At 41.9% G+C, this 26,313-nt stretch overlaps 1 protein-coding gene across 1 annotated transcript; it reads right to left on the bottom strand.

Moving 5' to 3' along the window:
* Positions 1 to 1,472: 1,472 nt before the first annotated feature.
* Positions 1,473 to 19,792, bottom strand: PLIN2 (perilipin 2). Its single transcript, XM_082603754.1, is given in 10 exon segments — positions 1,473 to 1,769; positions 1,772 to 1,876; positions 11,395 to 11,685; positions 12,848 to 12,982; positions 13,888 to 14,069; positions 15,223 to 15,508; positions 16,673 to 16,755; positions 18,407 to 18,602; positions 18,689 to 18,742; positions 19,727 to 19,792. Coding segments are annotated over 9 exon segments (1,338 nt in total). The 5' UTR covers positions 18,719 to 18,742; positions 19,727 to 19,792; the 3' UTR covers positions 1,473 to 1,739.
* Between the last annotated feature and the right edge of the window lie 6,521 nt (positions 19,793 to 26,313).

Genomic DNA, 26,313 nt, shown 5'->3' with positions numbered 1-26,313 from the left:
ACTTCCAGCCTCCAGAACTGTGAGAAATAAATGTTTGTTGTTTAAACCACTCAGTCTAAGGTAATTGGTTATAGCAGTCCTAACTGACTAAGATATCATGTCTTTTTCATTTGTCAGAAGGAATACTTTTATGAGAGAGGTTTTCCCTCATTTACTATTTGTTTACCTAGTGATGAAGACATAAAGAAGGATAAATTCTTTTTTAATTTTTTTGCCACACCACGTGCGGCTTGCAGAATCCTAGTTCCTGGAACCTGCACCCTCTGCAGTGGAAGTACAGAGTCCTAACCACTGGGCCACCAGGGAATTCCCAAGAAGGACAAATTCTTGATTCTTTCATTTTATTTTTTTTAAACTGTACCTCCAGCCCCAATCTTTTCTTTTTTTATATATTTGTTTGTTTATTTATTTATCTATTTGGTTGCATCAGGTCTTAGTTGCAGCAGGTGGGCTCCTTAGTTGTGGCTCGAGGGCTCCTTAGTTGTGGCATGCGAACCCTTAGTTGCAGCATGCAAAATCTTAGTTGTGGCATGCCTGTGGGATCTAGTTCCTGGACCAAGGAACGAACACGGGCCCCCTGCATTGGGAGTGCGGAGTCTTAACCACTGCACCACGAGGGAAGTCCCGATTCTTTCATTTTATTTACCAGTTTTCAAGATAATAATTGGTTTGCTATCATCCCCTGAAAGTGACCAATTAGGTTGTTTATATATATAGATAGATATAGATATATTTATATTTTGATGGGGTTCATATTTGATGGGGTTCAATCTACTGCAATTATTAATCCTTATTGAAGTTCAGATTGTCCCATCTTTAGTTAATGGGAACCTCTTCAAATCAGCTTCTTTTCTCTCTGAAATAGCAAGAAGTTCAAGGCTTATTTTGTACATTTCCTGCCTCAGACCTGGAATCAGCCATTTCTCCAAGAAGCACTGATTTCTTTTAGTGGGAAAAGGTATTACAATACCTTTTTCTGACAAATGAAAAAGAATTACAATCTGGACACTGGGGGTGCTCCTCAGTACTGGTTTGGCCATTGTTTCTACAATTTATTTAACTAATATTTATTTAATGTTGTTCTGTGCCAGGCATTGCTCTAAGATTTTATAAATGTTTATTTATTCTTCATAACAAACCTACTATTATCCTATTTTACAGATGAGGAAATTGAGGTACAGAGAAACTAAGTTATTTGTTTAAAGTGACATAACTAGAAAGTAGAAGAGCCAAGATTAGAATCCAGAGTCTGAGCCTTTACCCATCATGATATGCTTCCTCCCAGGTGACCTATTTTTTAGTCATATGCCTACCCCCTAGGCCAGGGGAAAGCAAAAAGACCTTGACTAGCAGATGCACTGAGACCACCCCTCCAAAAAAACATAAAGATGCTGTTACCAGAAGAAACAGGAATGAACCCTGGGAGGAAAAAAAAAGTCCACTATATCAGTTTTTTAAAAAAAACACTCTGATTCAAGATTATAAGCCCATTTTTATTATAGGCATTTCAAAGATTAAACTTTGAAGAATTATATAAAATAAAATATGATGAAGAACAAGACTCTTTTACAAATGTTTGGGTCAATCAAAGTTTCATTGCAATTAAGACCAAGTAGCCAAAAAAGAGATTAACTCCCAATAGATTAAGCCTCAAAGCCACAGGAATAAACACATGAGCAAACATGAAATTTAATGTGACATAGACTGTGTATTCAGCAAAAGGAGATTTTTCTTATTAGTTATTCAACATTTTGCCCTGAGAAGGCTGAGGACCATTGGCATGTGAATGACTTGGTCCATCCTCCTCTTCCAAAGCTATAATATCTGGAATTTCATCAGCCTCAGATGTCAAGTCTGTGATACTGAAATCAAGTACCTGTAAAAGAAGAATCTTGGATATTAAAACAAACACTAATGAAGTGAGTTGTCAAGTCCACGTAAGCTCTTAGAAACATAAATTACTGCATGTGCATGAACCTTACTTTGTCCATAACTATGCTGTCTCCAATATGTTTATTGTCTTATTTCCACAATTCACTCATATTATAAAAGCACTAAGGAAACTTCTCTTTAAAAGGAAACCAACTAGTGGTAGAACGAATTAAATGAAAGCTTTTGAAAATACAAGCTATAAAGCATTTCTGGTTATTCATCTGTCTGTCTATTATTCTCTTAAAACCAATAATACTCCTCTCTTCCATAAGTGTGATTTCCAATCCTATAAACCCTTTGGGAAGTGTCTAGGAACTAAGGAAGCAGAAAGGTCTTTGAATAGTTGAAATAGCCGTCACAAAGCCCTAGCTCTTCTCTGCATAGGAAAGGCTTTTAGGGATAAGAAGTTCTAGTAACTGTTACTTTGCATACAATTTTGATAAGCCAAGTAATATTTCTTAACCAACAGAAGATTAGAAGCAGAAAATTAGTAAGGTATAACAAGTTATTAAAGGCTAAATCTTGATAGCAGAGGGAAAAATTAGCTAATTACCTGACAGGGGCAAAAAAATTAACAGTAACAACAACAAAAAATATCCATCGAAAAACAGATAGAAGGGAAAATGAGGAATTATTGTCTAATGGGTTTATGCTTGGGATGATAATAAAGTTCTGGAAATAGATAGTGGTGGTGGCTGCACAACACTATAAATGTACTTAATGCCACTGAACTGTACGCTTAAGAATGGCTAAAATGGTACACTTGATGGTATGTATATTTTACCACAATTTTTAAAAATAGTTTAAAAACAAAACAAAACTTGAAGTGAGAATCTTGCTTTTTATTGGGCCCCTTACCTGCCTGTGACCATTATTGCACTTTTCCATAAGAACCCAGGTGCTCAGAGGACTGTCTGGTCTGAGGTAAAAACTTCCACTATTAATTCCTGAGCTTTCTATTTGGGGAGATCAAACTACATTCTAGATCTTCATGAATGTTCACTTTTCAAAGATTATACCCAATCTGACATCCACACCCAATCTGACATCCATAAAAGCCAACATTGCTTATATAAATTGATTCAGGGCATTAGCCAGGCAAGTCAATTATTGCAATTTTAGTCTTTTTAAGTTAAAAGATGTACCTTGCTTAGCTCTCTGTTCTGATCTATTTCTATTAAATGTGTATTTTAACATCCATTATCACTCTGTTTTTAATAAATGTAAAATAGAACAGGAAGCTACAACACAAGAAGATATAGAGAGAGGGATTTTCTGGACCCCAAATAAGGAAGCAAGCAGCAGTTCTCTCCTATCAGTGGCTAGATTGCTAGAATGGAAAAAATAAGCACTTTGACATCAGTAAGACATTGGACTAAATCCCCACTCTTCCACTTACCTCTTTTCAACCTCAGTTTCCTCACCTGTCAAGTGAGGAAAATACCAAATTGATTGCACTGCAAGTGAGGAGTAAAGATAGTATATGCCTAGCTTGTAAAAGGTGCTCAATAAATAGCAGCTTTCATTCTCTTCAGTTTCTTAAATACCACCCTCTCACACACACAAACCTCCAAAGTCACCTATAGATCAGGTAACTACTGGCCTAAAGTAGAGTTCTTTGCAGAAGACTGGAGATTCCACACTTAGGATTTAGGAAAAAAGCCTCACCACCACCAAAAAAAGTAGCTCTAGTCCTTGAGATGATTTAGGAGAGCCATATGAATAATTCATCTTCCATATATCCAGAATGAATCAGAGTATATAATTTTCATTATTCGGGACCATCACCAAAACCTATTTGGGGGGCTGGGAAGGAAATAGGGGAGAGTGGAGCAGCTAAGAAGTAGCCACAATCTATCAAGTTTCCATGGCGAGTTTAATTTTAAATGTAGTGGTTGTGCCCGACCATCTTCATAGGGTTTTTAGAAATGTGGCACAAGAGAAATCACTTCACAGATTTATAAGATAAATTCCTTTTCCATTGACATAAACAACAATAGTTTGGACCATTAAAGAAAAGAGTGTAAGGAGTCTCTTGCTGAGAATGCCCATCAGGCATTCTGAGGCCAAACTCAGAATCACATGCTTGTTGAGATAACCATAGTCCCTCCCTGAAAGGACATTCTTTTCAAGAAAACCAAGTGACCATGCCAGGGTTCCAGGGAGTTGCATAATTTTTGCAGGTTGTTCATCATACAACCATAAGGGGGCACCATTCATTCATAAACTTCACTGATTCCTGTATTTATTATGACAATATTCCAGAAGGTGGCACTACAAGGGTTGAGGATAAGATGCCATTTTCTAATTTGCATAAAACTCCTAGAAGAAAACATAGGCAATACACACTCCTTGGCATTAGTCTCAGTAATATATATATATATTTTATCTGTCTCCTCAGGCAAGAACAACAAAAGCAAAAATAAACAAATGGGACCAAATCAAACTAAAAAGCTTCTGCGCAGTGAAGGAAACCTTCAAAAAAATGAAAAGGCAACCTGCTGAATGGGAGAAGATACTTACAAATGATACGTCCCATAAGGGGTTAATATCCAAAATATAGGAAAAACTCATACAGTAACTCAATATCAAAAAGCCAAACAATCCAATTAAGAAATGGGCAGAGGCCCTGAATTGGCATTTTCCCAAAGACATACAGATGGCCAACAGGCATAGGAAAAAGTGCTCAACATCATTAACCATCAGAGAAATGCAAATCAAAACCAGAATGAGAGGGCTTCCCTGCTGGTGCAGTGGTTAAGAATCTGCCTGTCAATGCAGGGGACACGGGTTCGAACCCTGGTCCAGGAAGATCCCACATGCCGCGGAGCAACTAAGCCCGTGCGCCACAACTACTGAGCCTGTGCTCTAGAGCCCACGAACCACAACTACTGAGCCAGCGTGCCACAACTACTGAAGCCCGCACGCCTAGAGCCTGTGATCTGCAACAAGAGAAGCCACCACAATGAGAAGCCTGCGCACCGCAAGGGGAAGAGTAGCCCCTGCTCGCTGCAATTAGAGAAAGCCCACTGGCAGCAACAAAGGCCCAGTGCAGCCAAAAATAAAATAAATTAAAAAGAAATAAATTTATTAAAAAAAAACACAATGAGGTATCACCTCACACCTGTCAGAATGGTTATCATCAAAAAGACAAAAAATAACAAGTGTTGGCAAGGATGTGAAGAAAAGGGACCCTTCATGCCCTGTTGAAGAGAATATAAACTGGTGCAGCCACTATGGAAAACAGTATGGAGGTTACTCAAAAAATTAACAATTAGTGACTCTCCTCATGGTCCAGTGGTTAAGACTTCTTGCTCCCAATGCGCAGGCCAGGTTCGATCCCTAGTCAGGGAACTAGATCCTACATGCCACAACTAAAAAGATCCCACATACTGCAAGGAAGAGCCCACCTGCTGCAACTAAGACCCAACATGGCCAAATAAATAAATATATATATATATTTTAAATTAACAATTGAACTACCATACATCCTGAAATTCCACCTCTGGGTATTTATCTGAATAAAATGAAAATATATATGCACCCCAATGTTCATAGCAGCATTATTTACAATAGCCAAGATATGGAAGCGACCTAAGTGCCCATCAACAGATGAATGGACACACACTCACACAATGGAATATTAGCCATAAAAAAAAAGTATGAAATCTTGCCATCTGCAACAACATGGATAGACCTGGAGGGTATTATGCTCAGTGAAGTAAGTCAGACAGAGAAAGACAAATACTGTATGATATCACTTATATGTGGAATCTATAAAATAAATGAACAAATGTAACAAAACAGAAACAGGCTCACAGATAAAGAGAACAAACTAGTGGTTGCCAGAGGAGAGAGGGATGAAGGGGATTAAGAGGTACAAACTAGCAGTTATAAAGTAAATAAGTCACAGGGATATAATGTACATCACAGGGAATATAGTCAATGTTTTATAATAACTTTGTATGGTGTGTAATGTACAAAAACATCGAATCACTATGTTGTACACCTGAAACTAATATTGTAAACTATACTTCAATACAAAATTTTTTTAATTAAGCTAAATTAGAGTAGGTCTTTCTAAAATGACATTTTATGGAGTCTACACCAAGGGTCTTGTTAAATTTTGTTTTTATTATTATTATTTTTTGGCCACATCGCATGGTTTGTGGGATCTTAGCTCCCCGACCAGGCTCAGCAGTGAAAGTGCAGAGTCCTAACCACTGGACCACCAGGGAATTCCCAAGGGTCTTGTTAATTAAAGTAAATTAAGAGTAGTTCTTTTTTTTAAATTTATTAATTAATTTACTTATTTTGGTTGCGTCAGGTCTTAGTTGTGGCAGGCGGGCTCCTTAGTTGCAGCACGTGGGCTCCTTAGTTGCAGCATGTGGGATCCTTAGTTGCGGCATGCGAGTTGTGGCGTGCATGTGGGATCTAGTTCTCTGGCCAGGGATCAAACCCAGGCCCCCTGCCTTGGGAGTGCAGAGTCTTAACCACTGTGCCACCAGGGAAGTTGTGCAGCTCTTTTTAAAGTAAGACATTTTATGGAGCCCACACCAGATTTCTTGTTTGGAAAGAGTAGGACTGTTGGTAACCCTAGCCCTATCTTTGTTTCAGATTAAAATCATTTGTTTCCTGTTTCCTTCATTTCTGAAAGTATGGTCGTTGGACCACCTGCATTAGAATCACCTAGGATGTCTTTTTTTTGTTTGTTTAAGCGATGCTTTTTTAAAGTGCAGATGCCTGGTACTACCTCCAGACCTACCAACCAGATTCTGTAGGGGTGGAACCCAGGAACCTGCATTTCATCAGTGTCCCCAGTTGATAAGCCCTGGCATAGACAAAGAGGGCAGAGGAAGGCTCACTGACAGACGGCATGGTTTTATCCATGCTGAGAGCTCACTAGGGCCATTTCATACAAGGGTGTCAGTCTGATAAGATATATTAGCTACCTCCTTACTGAGTTGTCCTGTGCTCTAACCTGAGTAGACAACGAAAAGGGAAAAGTGCTTGATTCATACTATTCAACATCTACTCCTATTAATGCTAAGTTATAATTTAAATGGTTGGCTAGAAAAAAATAAAGAAAAAAAATGGTCGGCTAGAATCAAAAAGTCAGATAACAGGTGTAGGTGAGGATATGGAGAAATCAAAACCCTCATGTACTACTGGTGGGAAAGTAAGATGGTGCAGCCACTTTGGAAAACAGTCTGGCAGTTCCTCAAACAATTAAACATAGAGTGACCATATGATCCACTAGTAATTCTACTCCTAGGTATATACCCAAGAGAAATGAAAAGATAATTTACATGGTAACCATTTCTTCATCACTGACATTTACACAAAAGCACCATTTAAACTATTCATTACTCTTGTAAAATATCAATTAACAACACTATCTACTACCTTCCTCACTTTCTTAAATTCTAGAAAACATTTTTTTCAGTGTTAGCCAAAAAACATAGATATTATGATATGGCTCTCTCAAACAGCACTTTCATAAAATCTGTGCCAAGCTAAACAAACTAGGTCTATTCTACAACAAGACGAGGCTCCTCTGTGAGACTTAAAACCTTTCATTATATTATATCCCATTTCTCTCTAATCTGTAGGCCCAGTTTAAGCAAGTTAAGCATGGAGGAGAAATCCCAGGCAATTGTCTCCCCTCCCCCAAACATTGTGCTTTCACACTGCCACCCTATCATTTCACTTAGCCATCTTCCTCACAATCTTTTTTTTTTTTTTTTTTTTTTTTTTGCGGTACGCGGGCCTGTCACTGTTGTGGCCTCTCCCGTTGCGGAGCACAGGCTCCGGACGCGCAGGCTCAGCTCCGGACGTGCAGGCTCAGCGGCCATGGCTTACGGGCCTAGCCGCTCCGTGGCATGTGGGATCTTCCCGGACTGGGGCACGAACCCATGTCCCCTGCATCGGCAGGCGGACCCTCAACCACTGCGCCACCAGGGAAACCCCCTGACAATCTTAACTAAAGATGCGTTGTGTTAATCAGCAATCTCACCTGTCAAATTCAACAGGGCCATGGGCTGCCTGCCTCTTACTACCTTATCATCAATTGAGGGTGTGATATTCCTAGTCTGCCTTTTCCACTTGAGCACCCGGCCTCTGCTCAGCAACCCCCGGATAGTGAACAAGAAGGCCTCAACCACACCAGCCCTAAAAATATGACCTGAACCTATCCCAGTAAGGGTCCAGTTGACACAATTTCTTCTAGCAATCGGTAACTTCTCAAACATCAGGGAATGACATCAGAATCTCAAAAGGTAAGCAAGGGGAACAGGAAAGATACCATAAAACATCTTTCTTTGGCCTAAGTTGACCTCAAGCCTGATATGACTTCTTATTCTTCTCCTTCTCTGCGAATAGTCCAATGCTACTTCCTTTCCAGTTTCTCCATTTTTCAGATGAAGTAGGCTGCTACAGGATAGCCCGGGAACTTAGACATCCAACAGTGGAATTATCCAGCATCTTTTCCTTACTAAATAGCAACTGTGAAAATATGATAGGATATCCTACATTATAGAATACCTGTTGGGAAGGTGGACACTTACAGCATGAATGTATTGCCCTTTGAGATACAAGCAACAAATACCTTGGTTTATATGGCAGGGACATCTCACGAGACCATCACCCATGCAGGCCTCTGTGCTACATCACTCCTGGAGCTGGATCAGGACTGAGGCCCAGCTGGCCCAGTCTCCAGTCCACGAGAGCCCAGGAAGGTCAGGCTGGCAAGAGCCCTCCTTTCTATCCCCCACCTGCTCCCCCAGGCATCATTTAGATGCCATTTCTTAGATTTGTGCACAAATATCTATCCTTCTTATTCCTCCTTCCCTCACCAGTCAACTCCATGAGCTAAACGATACTCTAAAAGGGATATCTCAGGTAAACCAAATTTTAGTTTTTCCTGTTTCACTTCATTATTCCTTCAATATCTATCATGCCTTATCAGAGTAGATATATTTTCCCAATCATGATCTGATATTATATACTCACTACTCACTCTGAAACTGGCCAGTTAAAGACACTAAGTGTCACTGTCCCACAGGAGGTATCCTCATGACTAGTGCAAAATAGAAAGACACCCCATCCTCAAACACTTCACTTCCATCTGTTGAAAAACATCACTAATTTTACTTTACAGATGATAAAACTAAGGCTAAGACATTAATGGCTAATATACCATGTTCCTTTTTTTGCCCAGAACTAATTAGAAAGTTCACATTATAATTACATGCAAAGGAAAGAAGTAGGCTTGAACACTCAGGCACACTATGCCAGGCTTCACGTAGCCAAATATTCAAGAACCTGCCATAATTATAGACTGTGCTAGGCTTAGTCAGCTTTTTTCCCCTCTGAATAATTGTCCTCTTTGGGAAAAAGTTTGTTAAACTAAAACGGCCAGTTTATGCAACAATAAAACGAGGACACCACAAATTTTGAGACATGTTGACAACAAAATGAAATGCGTGTAGGCACAAACTTAAAACACAAAGTCAGACAGACAAAACCAAGGGCAGTGGTATTCTTCTAGAAACTAAGAGAAGTCTCTTTATATTCTGTCTTGCTCATGAAGAACAGCCTTGAGAACAGTCTCTTTTTCATAAGCAATTCAATAGGTATTATAACTCTTATGAAGGGGAAACACAAAGGTTTCTGTTCAGTATAAGAAAGTCTGTGTACAGCTGTAGTATATAAATTTTCCAACCATTTAGAATCAACCACAAAATACCAGTCTTGAAGTTTTGAGGCAAATGACAGCAGGATCACATCCAATTTGGACTAATAAAAAAAAAAATTTTTTTTAAGAGGTATAGTCTCTAGAAAAACCAGTCACTAGGGATGGGCAGGCCAGTGCATGGATTGGTTCCACCCTGGAAGCCCATAAATCGTGACAGTCCACCGCCCAGAAACCAGAGGTTCCTTAGCTTCAAGTATCTCAGGGAGTCCCTCCAACTGAGCTCACATGTTTACTGATTCCTGGAGTTACCTCAAGGGGAAAAAATTTAGTTCTCTAACTTAGTAAGCTTTGATAAGTTTATTCACACAAGTCCTTGTAAAGTTATACGCTGCTTCCTTGTTTTCATGGGGAGACAGGGGTGAAGCAGGGTAGAAAGAGGAGACAAATTTGACTTAGACTTCAGTTCTGCTGAAGGGCAGGACAGGCAGAAGCATGTAGGTCTATTTCACAAGTTCTAAGACTGTCTTTTTTGAAAAGGTTTGGCATACTGCAGCTTTGTCATGAGGAGATCCATATCTCCTAAATAATTAACCCACACTGAGGGGATTAGAAGTCTGGACACCCTAGGTAGGAGGTAGAAAGAACCCTTTTCTACAGGGGGCCCAAAGTCTTTTTTTTCTAATTATTCTCATGTGGTCTTCTAAAGGCATCTCACCCACAACTAAGGTTAGTGATTTCTCCCAATGTGACAACATGGTACCTTAAGTCCAGCTGAGACTGGACACTGAACAATCTCATTCCTTACACGTTAGATGGCCCCTTGGCAAGAAATACTGCTATCTTTACGTGAGACTGCTGCAAAGAGTCACTGCTTCCTCTCAGCTCTGATTTCTTTTCAATAAGGCAGTCAGTCATAAGTGGCTCCTTCTGCTAGTTTAAAAACCTGTTCTCAGGGGTCCAGTAAATGGGCAAATGAAAGGAACCACCACCACCTAATAAAATTCTTATAGGAACATTAGCTTTTAATTTGTTTAAAACCTGTTATCAAACATTCCATTTTTAACATTAGTCTTCCAATGTTATTACAAATTCCCCAACAGCCCATTTGAATTCATGTGTATTAATAAATAACCCTGTCATGCAGGCAAAGCAGTTCCAAGAAAGCCACACTAAAAGCACATGTAACACATAGCATAAACCTGATCTATTCTGCAGTGAATTTTATTGAATTCAAAGGGGGCATTCCTTTATGAAAAATAAAAAACTCGGTGCACAAGCATGCGTTGTGAGACAAACCGGTACTGAGGCCTGCTCAGACCAAACCAGAGCAGACACCAGTTCATACAACAGCCCACATGAAGGTGTTTTTATTCAATACAAACAGACAGCAACAGTGGCAACAGAATGAGGCCATAAATGCACTGGAACATTTTGTGAGTTCTGGATAGGCTCTGAACAGTCTATCATTCTTTTCCTTCCAGCCAAGTAAACAACATAACTCATCCGTTAAAGTGGAAACTTTAAAGCTCTTAATCCAGTTGGCAATGACTACAATAGAGGACCTTTTTTTCTCGATAGCTGCTTCCCCACTTCAGAGTTGTCTAGCAGGTTTCAACGTAAGAGGAGGTGTCATCTGGCTGGCTGCCCTGTGCATTGCTAACAGGGACAGGTTTAATATGTTTTGCGCTCAGGCTGCCAGGCCTCCTGGCTGTACCTTGGGCCTGAGCATGCTGAGACTCAGCCACCTGAGGATAAAAGGGACCTACCAGCCAGTTGAGGGGTGTGTTGTTAACAAGATAATCCATCACATCATCTAAAGACTCCTTCATTTTCTGCAGCTGCCCCTTGCTGGAAGCGAGGAGGCCGTCAGACACTTCCTTAAAGGAGGCAACGTTGCGAAACACTGAGTAGATGTCACCAGCCATCACCCCCAAATGGTTGGCCTGATCTTGGATGTTCTGTGGTAACCCTTGGATGTTGGACAGGAGGGTGTGGCACGTGGTCTGGAGCTGCTGAGTCAGGTTTCGGGCAATAGCAAGAGTACGTGACTCTATGTGCTGAAAGTAAGACAAGTTTAAGAATTAGCAGTGGATCCAACAGTCCTATGCGTGAATTAGTAAGTGTAAGTGTACAGTCAGCTGGTTATACATCCCCCACACATGTGGATTCTTTCACTTTTTAAAATCCTCATAACAACCCTGAGTGAAGCAGTATTATTTCACATTTCATAAACATGAACGTAAGCTTAGAGTTGAAATAACATGCCCCAGTTAACAGCTGGAGTGTGGATTTGAACTAGTGCCTGAGTCTTCAAAGTTCATGGTCTTAAGCTGAAGAAACCTAACAGGGGAGACCAGACAGAAGGAAAATACACTCCATATTAGTAGGGCAACTTAGATATTCTCTCCTCAAGTGAGATATGATATGAACAAACAGTTAATAATGATTTCAAGGGCAAATGCATACTAGCTTTTGGAATGCAAAGGACCACGTTCTAGGGCTACAATATGCTATTTCTTCTGTCTGGAACATTCGTCCCCTTATTGCCTTTTCACCTAGTTTATTCACCCCTTAGGTCTCAGCTTACCACTCATCTCTTCCAGCAAACCATCTGACTCACCCATCCTCACTCCAAGGTTCAGTTAGTACCCTTCCTATGTAGTATTCTCATAGCAACTATATTTATGCTATCAAAAAACCACTATGACAGTAAAGATGCCTGTATTCACTTAGTCTGTAGCCATTGTAAGGGCAATGCTCGTGTTTCTCAATTAGTTGTATCCTGATAGGGACAATATGCCTATCTGTAAATTGTTAGATAAAGTTGCACATTTTTGCTTTTCGGTCACATAACAGGCAACCTATGTACACTGTATTGTTCAAACTTTTTTTTTTTGCGGTACGCGGGCCTCTCACTGTTGTGGCCTTTCCCGTTGCGGAGTACAGGCTCCGGACGCGCAGGCTCAGTGGCCATGGCTCATGGGCCCAGCCACTCTGCGGCATGTGGGATCTTCCCAGACCGGGGCACGAACCTGTGTCCCCTGCATCGGCAGGCGGACTCTCAACCACTGCGCCACCAGGGAAGCCCTGTTCAAACTTTTGATAGAGTATTCTAAGAGGAATAATAAGAAACTTATTAGTAAGTTTCTAATGAGAAGTTCTTAATAGTAAGAACTTCTTCAGAAGCTGTAGTGGATGACTCTGTCCCAGTTGTCTCACCTCAGCACAGTGGGATTCATCTGTATCGTCATAGCCGACACTTCTCTTCCACTCCAGCCAGGACAGATAGAGCTTATCCTGAGCACCCTGAATTTTCTGGTTGGCATTATGCACATTCTTCCTGGCAAACTCAATCTAGAACACGTTGAAAGAAGACAAAGGAACAAACTAGTCAGACATTCTTGTTAGCCTGTTCTCAGATCCATGATGTAAATCAGCCAACATCAACTCTTACAGAAATTCTTGGTTTTTAAGGAGACCTATCCCTGATAGCATTGTTATCTGTTATCAATATGTGTAAGTCAACCAAGCAGTCATAGTACTTATTGCCTCTTATTTAATTATTAAACCACTGTCTCCCATTTACCTCCAGTTTAACACAGGCAAGGCAACTGAAATTTAATACGTGTAAAATATAAAATTACAAAAGAGAAAGGAACTCGAACTTCCTCTTCCCTGTTGCCAGCCACCTACTTCCCCTTCCAAGAATAAACTGGTTTCTAAAGGCCATACAATACATACTGTTCCGTAACTTGGCAATCCTTAACGGCTACACAGTGGTCTTTTGTGATGTATCAATGTAATCTGTCCCCTATTAGTTGATGTGCATTATTTATACTCTCTTGCAACTCTAAACAAATATACTTATCTGTAAGATAGGTTTCTAGAAGGAAAGCTGCTCCAGGCATAGGTGTGTCTGTAACTTTCCTATAAGAGCCCCTTGAATCCTCTGGAAGTGCAAAAACAAGTACTGCTCTTTCTCTACACCTTCGCCCACAGCATCTAACTTTGCCAGTGCCATTGGACAAAACCAGAATCAATAATTTGACCCCTCAGAGTAAGATTAACGCCACTTCATATATTGATATTTCAGCTATTTATACTTTTTTTCTGCAAGTTTTCTGTATACTCTTTGCCCATTTTTCTATTGGATTGTTCATAAGGTAAGATTAAAATTCTTGGATTTCATGATATGTTTACTCCCAGTCCTCGAGATAAATGAACTCACTTCAGATACCTTTAAAGGAAGTTGTACTCACCAGGTTGACAGTGGAATGGAGCTGAGAAATGGTCTCTTGGCTTTTTTGCTTAGCTTCTTTAACCCTGCTGAGGGCCTGCTGGTAGGCCCATGAGCGGAGCTTGGTGGACAGGGATCCCAGTCTGATATAATAACTTGGCTTCTGAACAGGATCAAATCCTTCCACTTTTTTGGCTTCTTTTTCTGAAGTTACATAGAAGTGACCAAAAAAAAAAAAAAAGTCCAGGATCACAGCTCTAAGTGACAAGGCCTGGACTCTAACCTGGATCTTGACTTTGTTGATTCCACTCACCCATCTAGCAATCATGGACCCCTATTCCCAAGATGCCTTATGTCTGCTGCTGGGCTTAGCAGCCCATAACACATCCCTATATGTGACACATGTCACCTACACAGGTCTCTTCCCACTAGAGCTTCTTACCTGGCACATAGTGAGCACTAAATCTTTAATGATTATATACAGCAGCCCATTAAGGACAATCCATTTATAGAAAGTATTTCTCTAGGCTAATTTATCCGGAAGTTTCAAGACTTACTACGTACAACTCAGTGTGAAACTTAAGAGTGCCTTAAGGGCTTCCCCGGTGGCACAGTGGTTGAGAGTCCTCCTGCCAATGCAGGGGACACGGGTTCAAGCCCTGGTCCGGGAAGATCCCACATGCCGCGGAGCAACTAAGCTCGTGTGCCACAACTACTGAGCCTGTGCTCTAGAGCCCGTGAGCCACAACTACTGAGCCCGCGTGCCGCAACTACTGAAGCCTGCGCGCCTAGAGCCCGTGCTCCACAATGAGAGAAGCCACTGCAATGAGAAGCCTGCACACCGCAATGAAGAGTAGCCCCCGCTCGCCGCAACTAGATAAAGCCCGTGTGCAACAATGAAGACCCAACACAGCCAAAAATAAATAAATAAATGAAATTTTTTTTAAAACAGAGTGCCTTAAGAAGGAAAACTATAGGGACAGAAAGATTAGTGGTTGCTCAGACAGTGGGGGTGGTGGGGGGATGGAGACTGCCAACAGGCATAAAGGATCTTTTATCTTTGGGGGTGATAGAAATTCTATAACTAGATTGTGATGGTTGTGTAACTGTAAATTAGAATGAAAAAAGGTGAATTTTTTTGGTATATAAAAGTATATCTCAGTAAAGCTGTTTAGAAAGACTGCTTTAAGATATAATACATTGGGAGTTCCCTGGTGGCCTAGTGGTTAGGATTCTGGGCTTCTACTGCCATGGCCCGGGCTCAATCCCTGGTCGGGGAACTGAGATCCCACAAGCTGCATGGCACAGACAAAAAAAAAAAAAGTAAAACATTATTTCAAGAAAAAAATCCCATTACCTAGTTCATCCTTGGTGAGAGGGAGGTACTGGTCTACCAGCAGCTCTGATTTGGTGAGCGCATTTTCTACTCCACTGCTCACCAGCTGCATCATCCGACTTCCTAGGACTATGTTAATGCCGCCACTGACCACGGATTTGGTCTTCTCCACACTGCCAGTCACTGTTCCTTTGGTCTTGTCCACCACCCCAGTGATTGTGCTGGCCACAGAATCCTTGGCCCCAGTCACAGTAGTTGTCACAGCATCTTTTGCCCCAGTCATAGCTCCTTTGGCATTGGCCACAACCTACAGGGAAAAAGGCAGATCATTTGGCTGGTGAGAAGCATAAAAACCTAGTGAAGTTCTTAACTAAGGTAGTATAGTTGAAGAGTTAAAGAATGAATCTGGCCCTTTTGCTTTCTAGTTGTAGGTCTTAGACAAGTCACTGAGAGTTGATGAGCCTCAATTTCCTTATCAGGTATAAGTACCCTACTTGCCACCACTCAAGGGTTGTTGGAGGACCAAATGAGGGAAACAGATAAAAAATTTGTCAATTTGTCAAGTTTTTTTTCTTAATTAATTTATTTATTTTTAAAATTTATTTTATTTTTGGCTGCGTTGGGTCTTCGTTGCTGCAGGCGGGCTTTCTCTAGTTGCGGCAAACAGGGGTTACTCTTCATTGCAGTACACGGGCTTCTCATTGCGGTGGCTTCTCTTGTTGCAGAGCACGGGCTCTAGGCACATGGGCTTCAGTAGTTGTGGCACACGAGCTCAGCAGTTGTGGCGCACGGGCTTAGTTGCTCCACAGCATGTGGGATCTTCCCGGACGAGGGCTTGAACCCATGTCCCCTGCACTGGCAGGTGGATTGTTAACCACTGTGCCACCAGGGAAGCCCAAGGTTTTTTTGTTTTTGTTTTACACTAGATGAACCTATAGTAATTAAGGCACAAGGAGTACTCTAGAGAAAATGGCATTTTCCACAATGACATGCTTATACTGAGTCCCTCATGCATGTCTATAAGTATAGGTATAGGTATCATGCACACCTGGCCCTATGCACACAGCCCCAAGCCAATACACAGGCAGAGGTGTCAGTTCTCCATCCTACTAGATGTGCTCTCAGGTACCAAGTGAGAAAAGGCTCTATTTACCACCTCTGCATTTAACCAGTACCACATGGGAATCAGTGATTTGAGAAAGCAATTTCACCTACAGAGATGAAGCCACAAATTTAATAGAGATAAGACTAAAGGTATTCCAGCCCAAAGGTGGATAGTTCATCTCTGCTTCTTAAGACAACCTGACAACAGTTCAGGAGGTAACGGAGTGATCATTACTCTTTCAAAAATTTATCCAAGGTTGAGGGAACAAACAAGTATTACCTGTTTATGGTCTGCACAGCCTGTGTTAAACAGATAAAACTTAAAAATGTCAGGTGGCAAGCCTCAGCACTCTTGTCCCAAGCTCACCTGGTTTGTTGGCTGATTCAGAATAGGCAGTTTCTCCTCAATCCTGTCTAGCCCCTTACAGGCATAGGTATTGGCAACGGCAACTAGAAGAATCACAAATGATGAAAATGTTAACAGTCTGGGTAAGAGTGAATATGTATCTTGAGCCTTCATTCTTACTATTAAAAAACGGCAAAAATGTTCATTTTAATTTACCATGCAATACTTTGCCTGGTTTCTCTAGTTCAGAAAGAAGATTCTTGCCAGGTTTCTGGCAACTTTCTTCTACTGACAGGGAAATAAGGATATGGGTGTGGGAAGGGGGGTGAGCAGCAAGCAGAGGCAGTGACAGGCCAAGTAGGACGCTGGCCAAGAAGCCTCTTACTCGTCAACTGTCCCCTAAGGTTAATGCCAAGAGAAGCCAGGCTTCACCTGAACCCTCATTCAGGTAACGAGGTATTACGAAAACTCTCAAAATTAGCACCTCCATGCTAGTTTAATCCCCACCTACACTTAATTCAGTAGGTGGCAGTGTACTTTGGGTTATCACCAGGAAACAGTATGCTAACAGCACCCTGGATCTCCCTAAAAGGACCCGGATTTTAGTCCAAGCTCCCCCCACCCCCCAACAACATCCAAGCCTAGAACTAGTACTATACTCATTTGGGAAGTAGCAGAGTTGGAAAACTGATCTCTAAAAGGTTTCTTATAATCCTAAAAGTCCACGACATAACCACTTGGGGGAATGATTTAAACCCTTATTCAAAAGTAGTTCATAATGTGGAGAAATTGAAAATTCCACTCCTAGGTATATACCCGAGAATTCAGAACATACGTGCACACAAAAACTTGGGCACAAGTGTTCACAGTAGCATTCATTATTCATAATAGGCATAAAAGTAGAAGCAACCCAAACATCAACTGATGAATAGAATATGATATATCCATGCAATAGAATATTAAATTATTCCATATTAAAAAGGAATGAAATACTGATATGATGCTACAATTTGGATGAACCTTGGAAACATTATGCTAAGTGAAAACTAGCCAGTCACAAAAGACCACATATTTTATGATTCAATTTCCATTACACGTCCAGGATATGCAAATCTATGAAGATAGAAAGTAGATGACTAGTTGCCTAAGGTGGGGGGGAGGGGGACGGGGAGTGACTGTGCATGAGTATAAGTGTACAATTCACTGGCATTCACAATACTGTGAATTCACAATATTGTGCAACCATTACCACTATCATTTTCAGGACTTTTTCATCACCCCAAACAGAAAGTGGTATGAGGTTTCTTTCCGGGGTGATGAAAATGTTCTAAAATTGATTATGGTGATGCCTACCCAACTCTGTGAATATACTAAAAGCCACTGAATTGTATGCTGATGTTATTTATTTATTTATTTTTAAAGCAGTTCACGTATACTGTGTAGTCCCAAGGAAGTCAGCTATTTCAGTTCACTCACTCTTTCCCCATATGATCTCACTTGCCAACAGAAAAGCATCTCCAGGGGATTTTTTTTTGTAATATCATAACATCTGCCATTGTTATGAAGCAGGCCTTCTGTAACAATGAGGGTCACCTGGCAGTTTCTCGAGAAAGGCAGCATGTGTCTCAGGAAAGGCTGAGGATTCCTGATGCATGCTTAAGGCATAACACTGGCATTCACCATATTCAAGCCAGCTTCGGGCTCACTCCGGAGGCGAACATAGGACTAAATTTTGAGGGGGAAATCAAAACTCACTTTGTGGCTCTAGCTTTTGGATGATTGGCAGAGCACTTGTCACGGCCACCGAGGTGATGGTCTTCACGCCCTTCTCTGCCATCTCACACACAGACTTCAAGCAGGGATACTGATCCTTCGTATTGATGTAAGCCGAGGAGACGAGGTCATATGTGGAGCTCACCAAGGGTAGGTTGGCCACCCTTGTCACCACACTCTGCAACCAAGAAGGAGGGAGGGCTTAACTTCCAAAACACACTGGGGAGGGAAAGGAATCAAGAAACTGCTATTTATAAATCATACCAGCTGTGGTTCAACTGCAACAGATGCCATTTTTCTTCTGGAGAAAGAAGAAATCTGCAGAAGAGAAACTTGGTTCAGGACACTGTAATAAGACTCTCAGATTCATTCTCCAACCGAAGCAAATGCTAATTTCAAGGAGAGCAAAATTCAAGATCAAGTTTAGTCTGCATTTCTTCCCACCCTCTGGCTCTCAGAGCTCTCCTCTGGGCAAACTGAAAGAAGGTTTTTAAAGCTCACGTGTAAAAGTCACCCACTTAAAATGTTCAATGTTTTCCCCACCAGAACATTAGAGATGCCTTTTGAAGATAAATATCTGTCCACAAAAATGCTAACCAAGTTAAAATCCATGGTCAAACTAAAGAGATATTCCAAGTAGGAGACATCTTGTACAGTCAGGACGATCAAGATGGAGCACTTTGGTGGGGGGCGGTGGTTACTCCTTCCTTGTCAAAGAACTGAAACTAGTTCAGGGGACACTAAACGCACGAGAAAGGAGGTGCTCCGCGGAAATGAGAAACTTTTCCGGACGCTTTAAAATGTTAATTTAGTGTCCCCAACGACCCACAGCCACACAAAACAGCCTCACTGCTAAGCAGCAGAACTGGAAAGTTAAAAACCCACGACTTTGGAGCCAATCAGTTCACCCCCCGGCCAAGGGTCCCACTTTTACAAGAAATTAAAACCACGCTAAAGGCGGAAATCAGACGCCAGCATCAATAGCCCATCTGTCACTGCGTACCCCACAAAATTCTGTTTTAAGACGATTTTCTCACGCGTTTCCTTTTAAATAATGTCCTTTCGGGACGACTGGAAACCGTTACCCGCAACCAAGCCAAGAAGCTACAACCGCACTAAGGCAGCGGGCAGAAAAGCAGCCTGAATCAAGGAACAAAAGCGAGGTTTGAAAGCGCAAGCCCAGGAGACATCCCCTTCCCAGCCGGGGCCCGGAAACCGCCACGAGGCCGCCAGCGTCCAGCCTGGAGCCCGCGGGGGGCCGAGCCGCGAGGGACCGGGACCTCAGAGGTGGCGCGTACCTACCAGCCGGCAGCAGCCCAGAGACGTGGGTCCAGCGGGTCCGCGCGGCGTTCACAAGGCCCGGCCCGCGGGCGCCGGGCTATATACCACGCCCCGCCCCGCCCCCGCGCCACGTGACCGGGGGCTCCCGGACACCCGACCCACAGAGGGCGGGCCGAGTCCCGCCACCTTCCCCCACCGCAGGGCCGCCTCCAGGGATTGGGGCCCCTTTCGGGGTGGGCGTGGCGGGGGGGCCCTGCCTGGGTCAGGGGTGCTGCGGTTTCTCGGGCAAAAATATGGCCGGCGCCCATGCTGGATTTGTAGTTTTGCAAAAGGCAGTGGAGAAGTCGCTCGGACAGACGAACAATAACTAACCTGTTGATTTCCACCAGTCCTCAGAATAGAATTATCTTTAAAAATGGAAGCAGTGGCGTCTGGACTGTTATTTATAACAACTTCTAAAGTTCTGTGAAATTCTAAATGATGACGGACGTGTGGAGATGGCTGTTTTGCTGCTCTTTTGACTTTACAGTCAGTTCCTCAAACATCCGTCTGATTTAAAGTTGAATCGGAATTTCCAAAAAAAGGAATTTTTTTTGAGAATACCGTTTGTTGGTTTTTTTGTTTGTTGGTTTGTTTCAGCGAGACTTAAACCCAAATCACTCCGGGATGGTAGCTGCCTATGATTACTATGCAAGATGGCTTTTTTTTTTTTTTTTAAAGAAACAAATCAACGTCTGAGTCCCAGTTTCTTCTTGTGTAAAATTCAGGATTTGAACCAGATTATGTGAGCAAACAAATTGTGCAACTGCCCCATCCCGGGTAGGGGCTCCGTGGACCGCTCCCCGAGTGAGTGGCCTGGGATCTGATGACATCGCCGAGGGCCTCGGCCTCCCTGCTCCCTCTCAGGGAAGGTAAACAAGAAAGGACAGGTGGGAGGTGCGAGGGGGAACTGGCGCCGGGCCCTCGGCCTCCGGAATTGGGAGCAAGCGGAGGTAGGGAGGACGCAGGAGCCTGGCGGCGGGCTTTGTCAAGCTACAGAGTTTGAACTGTGGGAAACCCTCAAAGGCATTTACCTTAATTACGTAACTAATGTTGCATGCACAGAGATACTGTGCATATTTAAAGCTCCAAACCGACCCATTAAAAAATGTACACGACGGAAGACATCTGGAGGCCCCCAGCAAGAAAAACCAAATACTGTGTCTTCCCACCGCCCCCCCTACACACACCAGGTCATTCAAAACAAAATGCAGTACTACCATAAAATAACTGTTAGGAAGTGCAAAAATGTATGGGTTTTTTTCTCCTATGTTGACATCTTCAATGCTTTAAGCAATCAAATTATTTTTTTCTCTTCTTTTTGCTGTTCTGTCTTTGTTGGTGCTCTATGCAGATGTTTAGTGTGCCTATTGTTAATGTCACCACCCTGATCTAAAACAACAGGAATTTGAGTGATGATGGTGAGGGTTTTTTTTTTTTTTAACTTCTCACTATTCTGGTCTCTTATTTTGCAACAGAAGGCTTTTGCCCTTTCACCTTAAATGCCTCCATGCTTTTACTTGTTTTAAACCTGTGAGTCACTTGCCCTCTTCAAGGATAAGCAAGCTTCCTTCTGTTTTTCTATACCTGAGAAGGAGAGGGCTCCAGAGACTAATGTTGGGGTCTAGACTCTCCAAGTCCCCAGAGGATAAAGCACACCATATTCTGCACCTGCTTTTCTTTCATCTTCATGAGTCTGGGACAGCATGGAGCTAGTGGCAATAATAACACCCAAGTCCTCCAGGTGATTCTGTTAGTCTCTAACGTTTGAGAATCTGTTTTACAGAAGTGATTTTTCATAGTTGGTTTCGGGATCAGTGCATCAGAATCACCTAGGGTGCTTGTTAAACATTCTATCTCCTACCCAAGCCCTACTGAGTTAGGAGCTACAGGGGGTGAGGCCCAGGAGCCTACATTTTTAAAAATACTTTCTTTAGTAACACCACTTTACTCTTCACAAAGCACTTTCATATGTTCCTCATTGTTTGAGCCTCACAACAATCTGGGAACTCAGTGCAATAGGAATTATTACTCCCATATTAATAATGAGAAACAGTCTCAGAGACATTAGGTGATTTTGCCCACAGTCATGACTAAGTAGCAAGCTAGGTGAGACTAGATCCCAGGGACATAACCTGAGCTAGTTACCTAGTTGCTCTTTGCCTTAGTTCCTTCATTTAAAAACTGGAAATAGGGCTTCCCTGGTGGCGCAGTGGTTGAGAATCTGCCTGCTAATGCAGGGGACACGGGTTTGAGCCCTGGTCTGGGAAGATCCCACATGCCGCGGAACAACTGGGCCTGTGAGCCACAGCTACTGAGCCTGCGCATCTGGAGCCTGTGCTCCAGCAACAAAAGAGGCCTCGATAGTGAGAGGCCCGCGCACCGCGATGAAGAGTGACCCCCCGCTTGCCACAACTAGAGAAAGCCCTCGCACAGAAGTGAAGAACCAACATAGCCAAAAATAAATAAATAAACAAATGTGGGTTTAAAAAAAAAAACTGGAAATAATAACAGTCCTTTATGTTCTAGGTAAAGGGTATATGGTTACTCATTGTATGTACTAGTTTTTCAACTTTTCTGGGGCTTTAAATGTTTCATAATAAAAGGTTGAGGATACTACCCAACAATGAGAGAGAATGAACAGACCTATAACTACATGCCATGTAAGTGAAAGACACTGCATACAAATAATACTGTACAAAACAAGCAAACTAAGCTCTGTTGTCAGAAGTAAGGCTTGGTAGTTGCTTTTGAGGGTGGGGAGGGCTAGTAACTTGTTGGGGCCACAAGGGGTCTTTTGTGTGGGAGTAATTTTCTTGTTCTGGGTGCTAGTTACATGTGTCTGCTCTTCTTGTGAAAGTTCATTAAACTGTACACTTTATTTTTTATATGCATGCTATTCTTCTCTTTTTAAAAGTTTTGAAAAGTTGAGAAGAGAAAAAAATAGTGGTGCTTACTTCATAAGGTTTTTGTGAGGAATAAATGAATCAATACATTCAACAGAATAATGCCAGGCACATGGAAATGGTACCTATTATTTGGGGGTTTTTTGAACTTTTGAATTTTATTTAATTTATTTTTTTATACAGCAGGTTCTTATTAGTTATCTATTTTATACACATCAGTGTATACATGTCAATCCCAATCTCCCAACTCATCCCACCACCACCACCACCACCCCCGCCACTTTCCCCCCGTGGTGTCCAAACATTTGTTCTCTACATCTGTGTCTCTATTTCTGCCCTGCAAACAGGTTCGTCTGTACCATTTTTCTAGGTTCCACATATATGCGTTAATATACGATATTTGTTTTTCTCTTTCTGATTTACTTCACTCTGTATGACAGTCTCTAGGTCCATCCACGTCTCTACAAATGACCCAAGGAAATGGTAGCTATTATTAATGTTTTCTAACCACATCCAGAGCCTTTTTGCCCAAGACAGCCTTGTTCACAGGGGAAGCAGAAGCGGCTCCAGGGAACGGGCCATATCCCAGGTCCCACCTGATCTTCCTTCCTGGACTACAAAGTATGAGAGACTGTTGATAGAGACACATTTCTTAGAGTTCGTAGCAACTCAACCTGGGTGTATGATTGATACAAAGTAATAGTAAGATAGCAAGAAAAAGAAAATCTGACTTGAAGTTTCCTCTTCCAGAGGTAGGGCAACTGCCTCCTTCCCCAGCCCTTATCCTTTTTTCTTCCCTTCCACAAAAGCACTGTATGCTCCAGCTACATCCTCCTGTATCCCTGCCTCCATGCAGTGCTCGCTCCCTCACAGACCTCTCTCTCTGGACAAACCCTTGTTGCCTCTGCCTGGAGTGCCTGCCCAACTGGCAAACTCTACTCACTCTGTACTACTCAGCTCTTCACTTCCGTGAGGCCCTCGGCTCCAAGATCACTAGTGAGTAGCAGGACTGGGCCTGCAACCAGGTATGTGTGACTCTAGAGTCTACACTGTTTATTATTACTTGGTGTGTGCTCTTAGGCAGTAAATACACTTGACCCTCAGTGCCTGTAAGATGAAGGAGCTAGATGATATCTAGGGTTCCTTCCAGCTGCATTATGTTAACCCCAAAAAATAACAATACCTTACCTTGTGTAGAGCTTTACAATGTCCTTTTTTTTTTTTAATTTATTTTTGGCTGCTTTGGGTCTTTGTTGCTGTGCGCGGGCTTTCTCTAGTTGCGGCGAGCAGGGGCCCACTCTTCATCGCGGTGCGCGGGCCTCTCACTGTCATGGCCTCTCTTGTTGCGGAGCACAGGCTCCAGATACTCAAGCTCAGTAGTTGTGGCTCACGGGCCCGGTTGCTCCGCGGCATGTGGGATCTTCCCAGACCAGGGCTCGAACCCGTGTCCCCTGCATTGGCAGGCAGATTCTCAACCACTGCGCCACCAGGGAAGCCCCTAAGAATCTATGTTTTTAACAATTTATGAAATATATTCTCTTGTGAGGTAGGAAGGATATGCTATGCCTATTCTGTGCTCTGACTCAGTCACTTGTCCAAACCACTTATTAGGTTTGTAAGCGGGAGAGTTAAGTCAAAGATCCTATCTACAACCTTTCAGCTGTATCATGCTATCTCTGAAGAATAAACGTCAAAGGTCCCCAGTAAGTGTTTGTTGAATGAATATTCAAATAAACAGCAAGAGGGAATGAGGTAGTAAGAAAGGAAGAGGATAAAAAAAAAAAGATCAGGGGCATTTCCTCAGGGGACTAGAAAGGAATTAATTGTTCTTGGTAGATGGGGAAGAAGGCTTTGTGAAATTACGAAAGCCTGCCCCAAGCAGACACACAGGCGCACACTGCCTTCCATACACTACCTGTGTGTCAATCCCCAGGCTTGATCAGTTCCCAAAAGACATCAGGCCTGTGGATAAAATGTTTATTTCTTTTTTGCTCTTTCTCAGGAATTAAGTATCATAGGTCATTTTAACTTTGGGCCACCAAGCCCTGATGATAACCCTAGAATTTTAGAGCAGGAAGAGATTCTACTGATTATCTAATCCAGTGGGTCTTTATGTTCATCTTCGTGGATGAAAATTGTTTGGGGCACAGATCTTCAAACAAGCACCTTCTCCTGGGATGGCTTCTTCAGCAGTTTTCTTGGAGGCAAAAGCTGTGGGCCAGCTACCCTTGGAAAGTGGTCCTTGAGCCTGGCTTCATCTTTGCAAAGATGCCTGATCCTTCCATTTCTCTGAGCTCTCTATTGGTCGAGGGCAAGGTGAGAAGTAGGGGTAGGAGAGGAGTGATTTTTGTTTCTTGCGTAAGTATGTTAATTTTGGAAAGATGACTGAGCCAAAAGTTTTGCGAATGACAGCTATTATATTCACCGTCAACCTCCACACTCTAGCTCTGGAATTAGATTTGGCAAAGATGCTTCTTCTAGGTTGGCTTTTGACAGAGCCAATATTAGCAGTCCTTAATGACTCAACAAAAAACTGAGGAGGAAATTGTGGGAAACATGACTTTACCAACAAAGGTCACTGCCATTTCGAGAATCCTCCCACTCTCTGAGCTGCAGAATGAAACCCTCAAGGTCAGGATACATTTTGTCATCCAAGTATGAGTCATTCCTTTTTTCTGAGCCAATTAACCAAAGTTCCACATTTGATTTAATATTTCATTAAGGAAAAATCCAAAAAGCTTCACTAAGTAAAGACAGGGTTATATCAGGATCCAAAGTTCAGCAGACGTGCACAGCCACATACTATAAATGTTATAAAATTCATCAAGAATTCAGAATTGATCTTCTAAAATTTAAGACCATACTGATAGGAATAGTCCCGATATTATTTTAACAGATCTGTATTTTTTCTATGTAGGTGTATTTATCTAACTTTCATTTTCATAAAAGTGGGTTTATATTACTAATATTATTGTGTAGCTTACTTTTTTCACTAAATATATCATGAACATTAAATATTCTGCAATTGGGGACTTCCCTGGCAGTCCAGTGGTTAAGACTCTTCTGCGCTTCCACTACAGGGGGCATGGGTTCGATCCCTTGTCAGGGAACTAAGATCCCACATACTGCGTGGCCTAAAATAAATAAATAAATATTCTACAATTGTGTGTGCAGGGTGGCTGTTTACCCAGTCACCCACATGACTCCAATCTAAGCAACATGACTTAGATTGGATATATCTCTGAAGACAAAATATTTACAAACACTCAAGGAGGAAATACAGAAACAACTTGGTTTGAAATTCAGAGGCTAGAAATGTCATAGCCCATTTGAGGATCAAACTAAAGCAGTGCTAATCAAGGTCCAAGGACTTTGCTCTGTGGATCAATATAAAGCTCTTTTTTAAAAACAAATTTCCTCAAAAAATATAAGTAAAAAAGAATACCATTTGACAGAATGTGTATTTAAATAAGCAAAGCAAACTAATTTATTATCTCCTTCACAATCTGTATTAACAGAATGTATTTTCATACCTTCATAAAGAAACATCACAGCTCTATGTGTCTTTATACAGAAGATAAGGATTACAGATATCTAAAACCCTCAAGCTTGCCACCAGGATTGAATAAAAATAATTCATGGTCAAATGTTTTTGAAAAATAC

Source organism: Mesoplodon mirus (genome assembly GCF_964341445.2).
Source record: "Mesoplodon mirus genome assembly, chromosome: 1".
Classification (NCBI taxonomy): Eukaryota; Metazoa; Chordata; class Mammalia; order Artiodactyla; family Ziphiidae; genus Mesoplodon; species Mesoplodon mirus.
The sequence above is the reverse complement of the archived record's forward strand: the minus strand, read 5'-3'. Positions and strand labels throughout refer to the sequence as shown.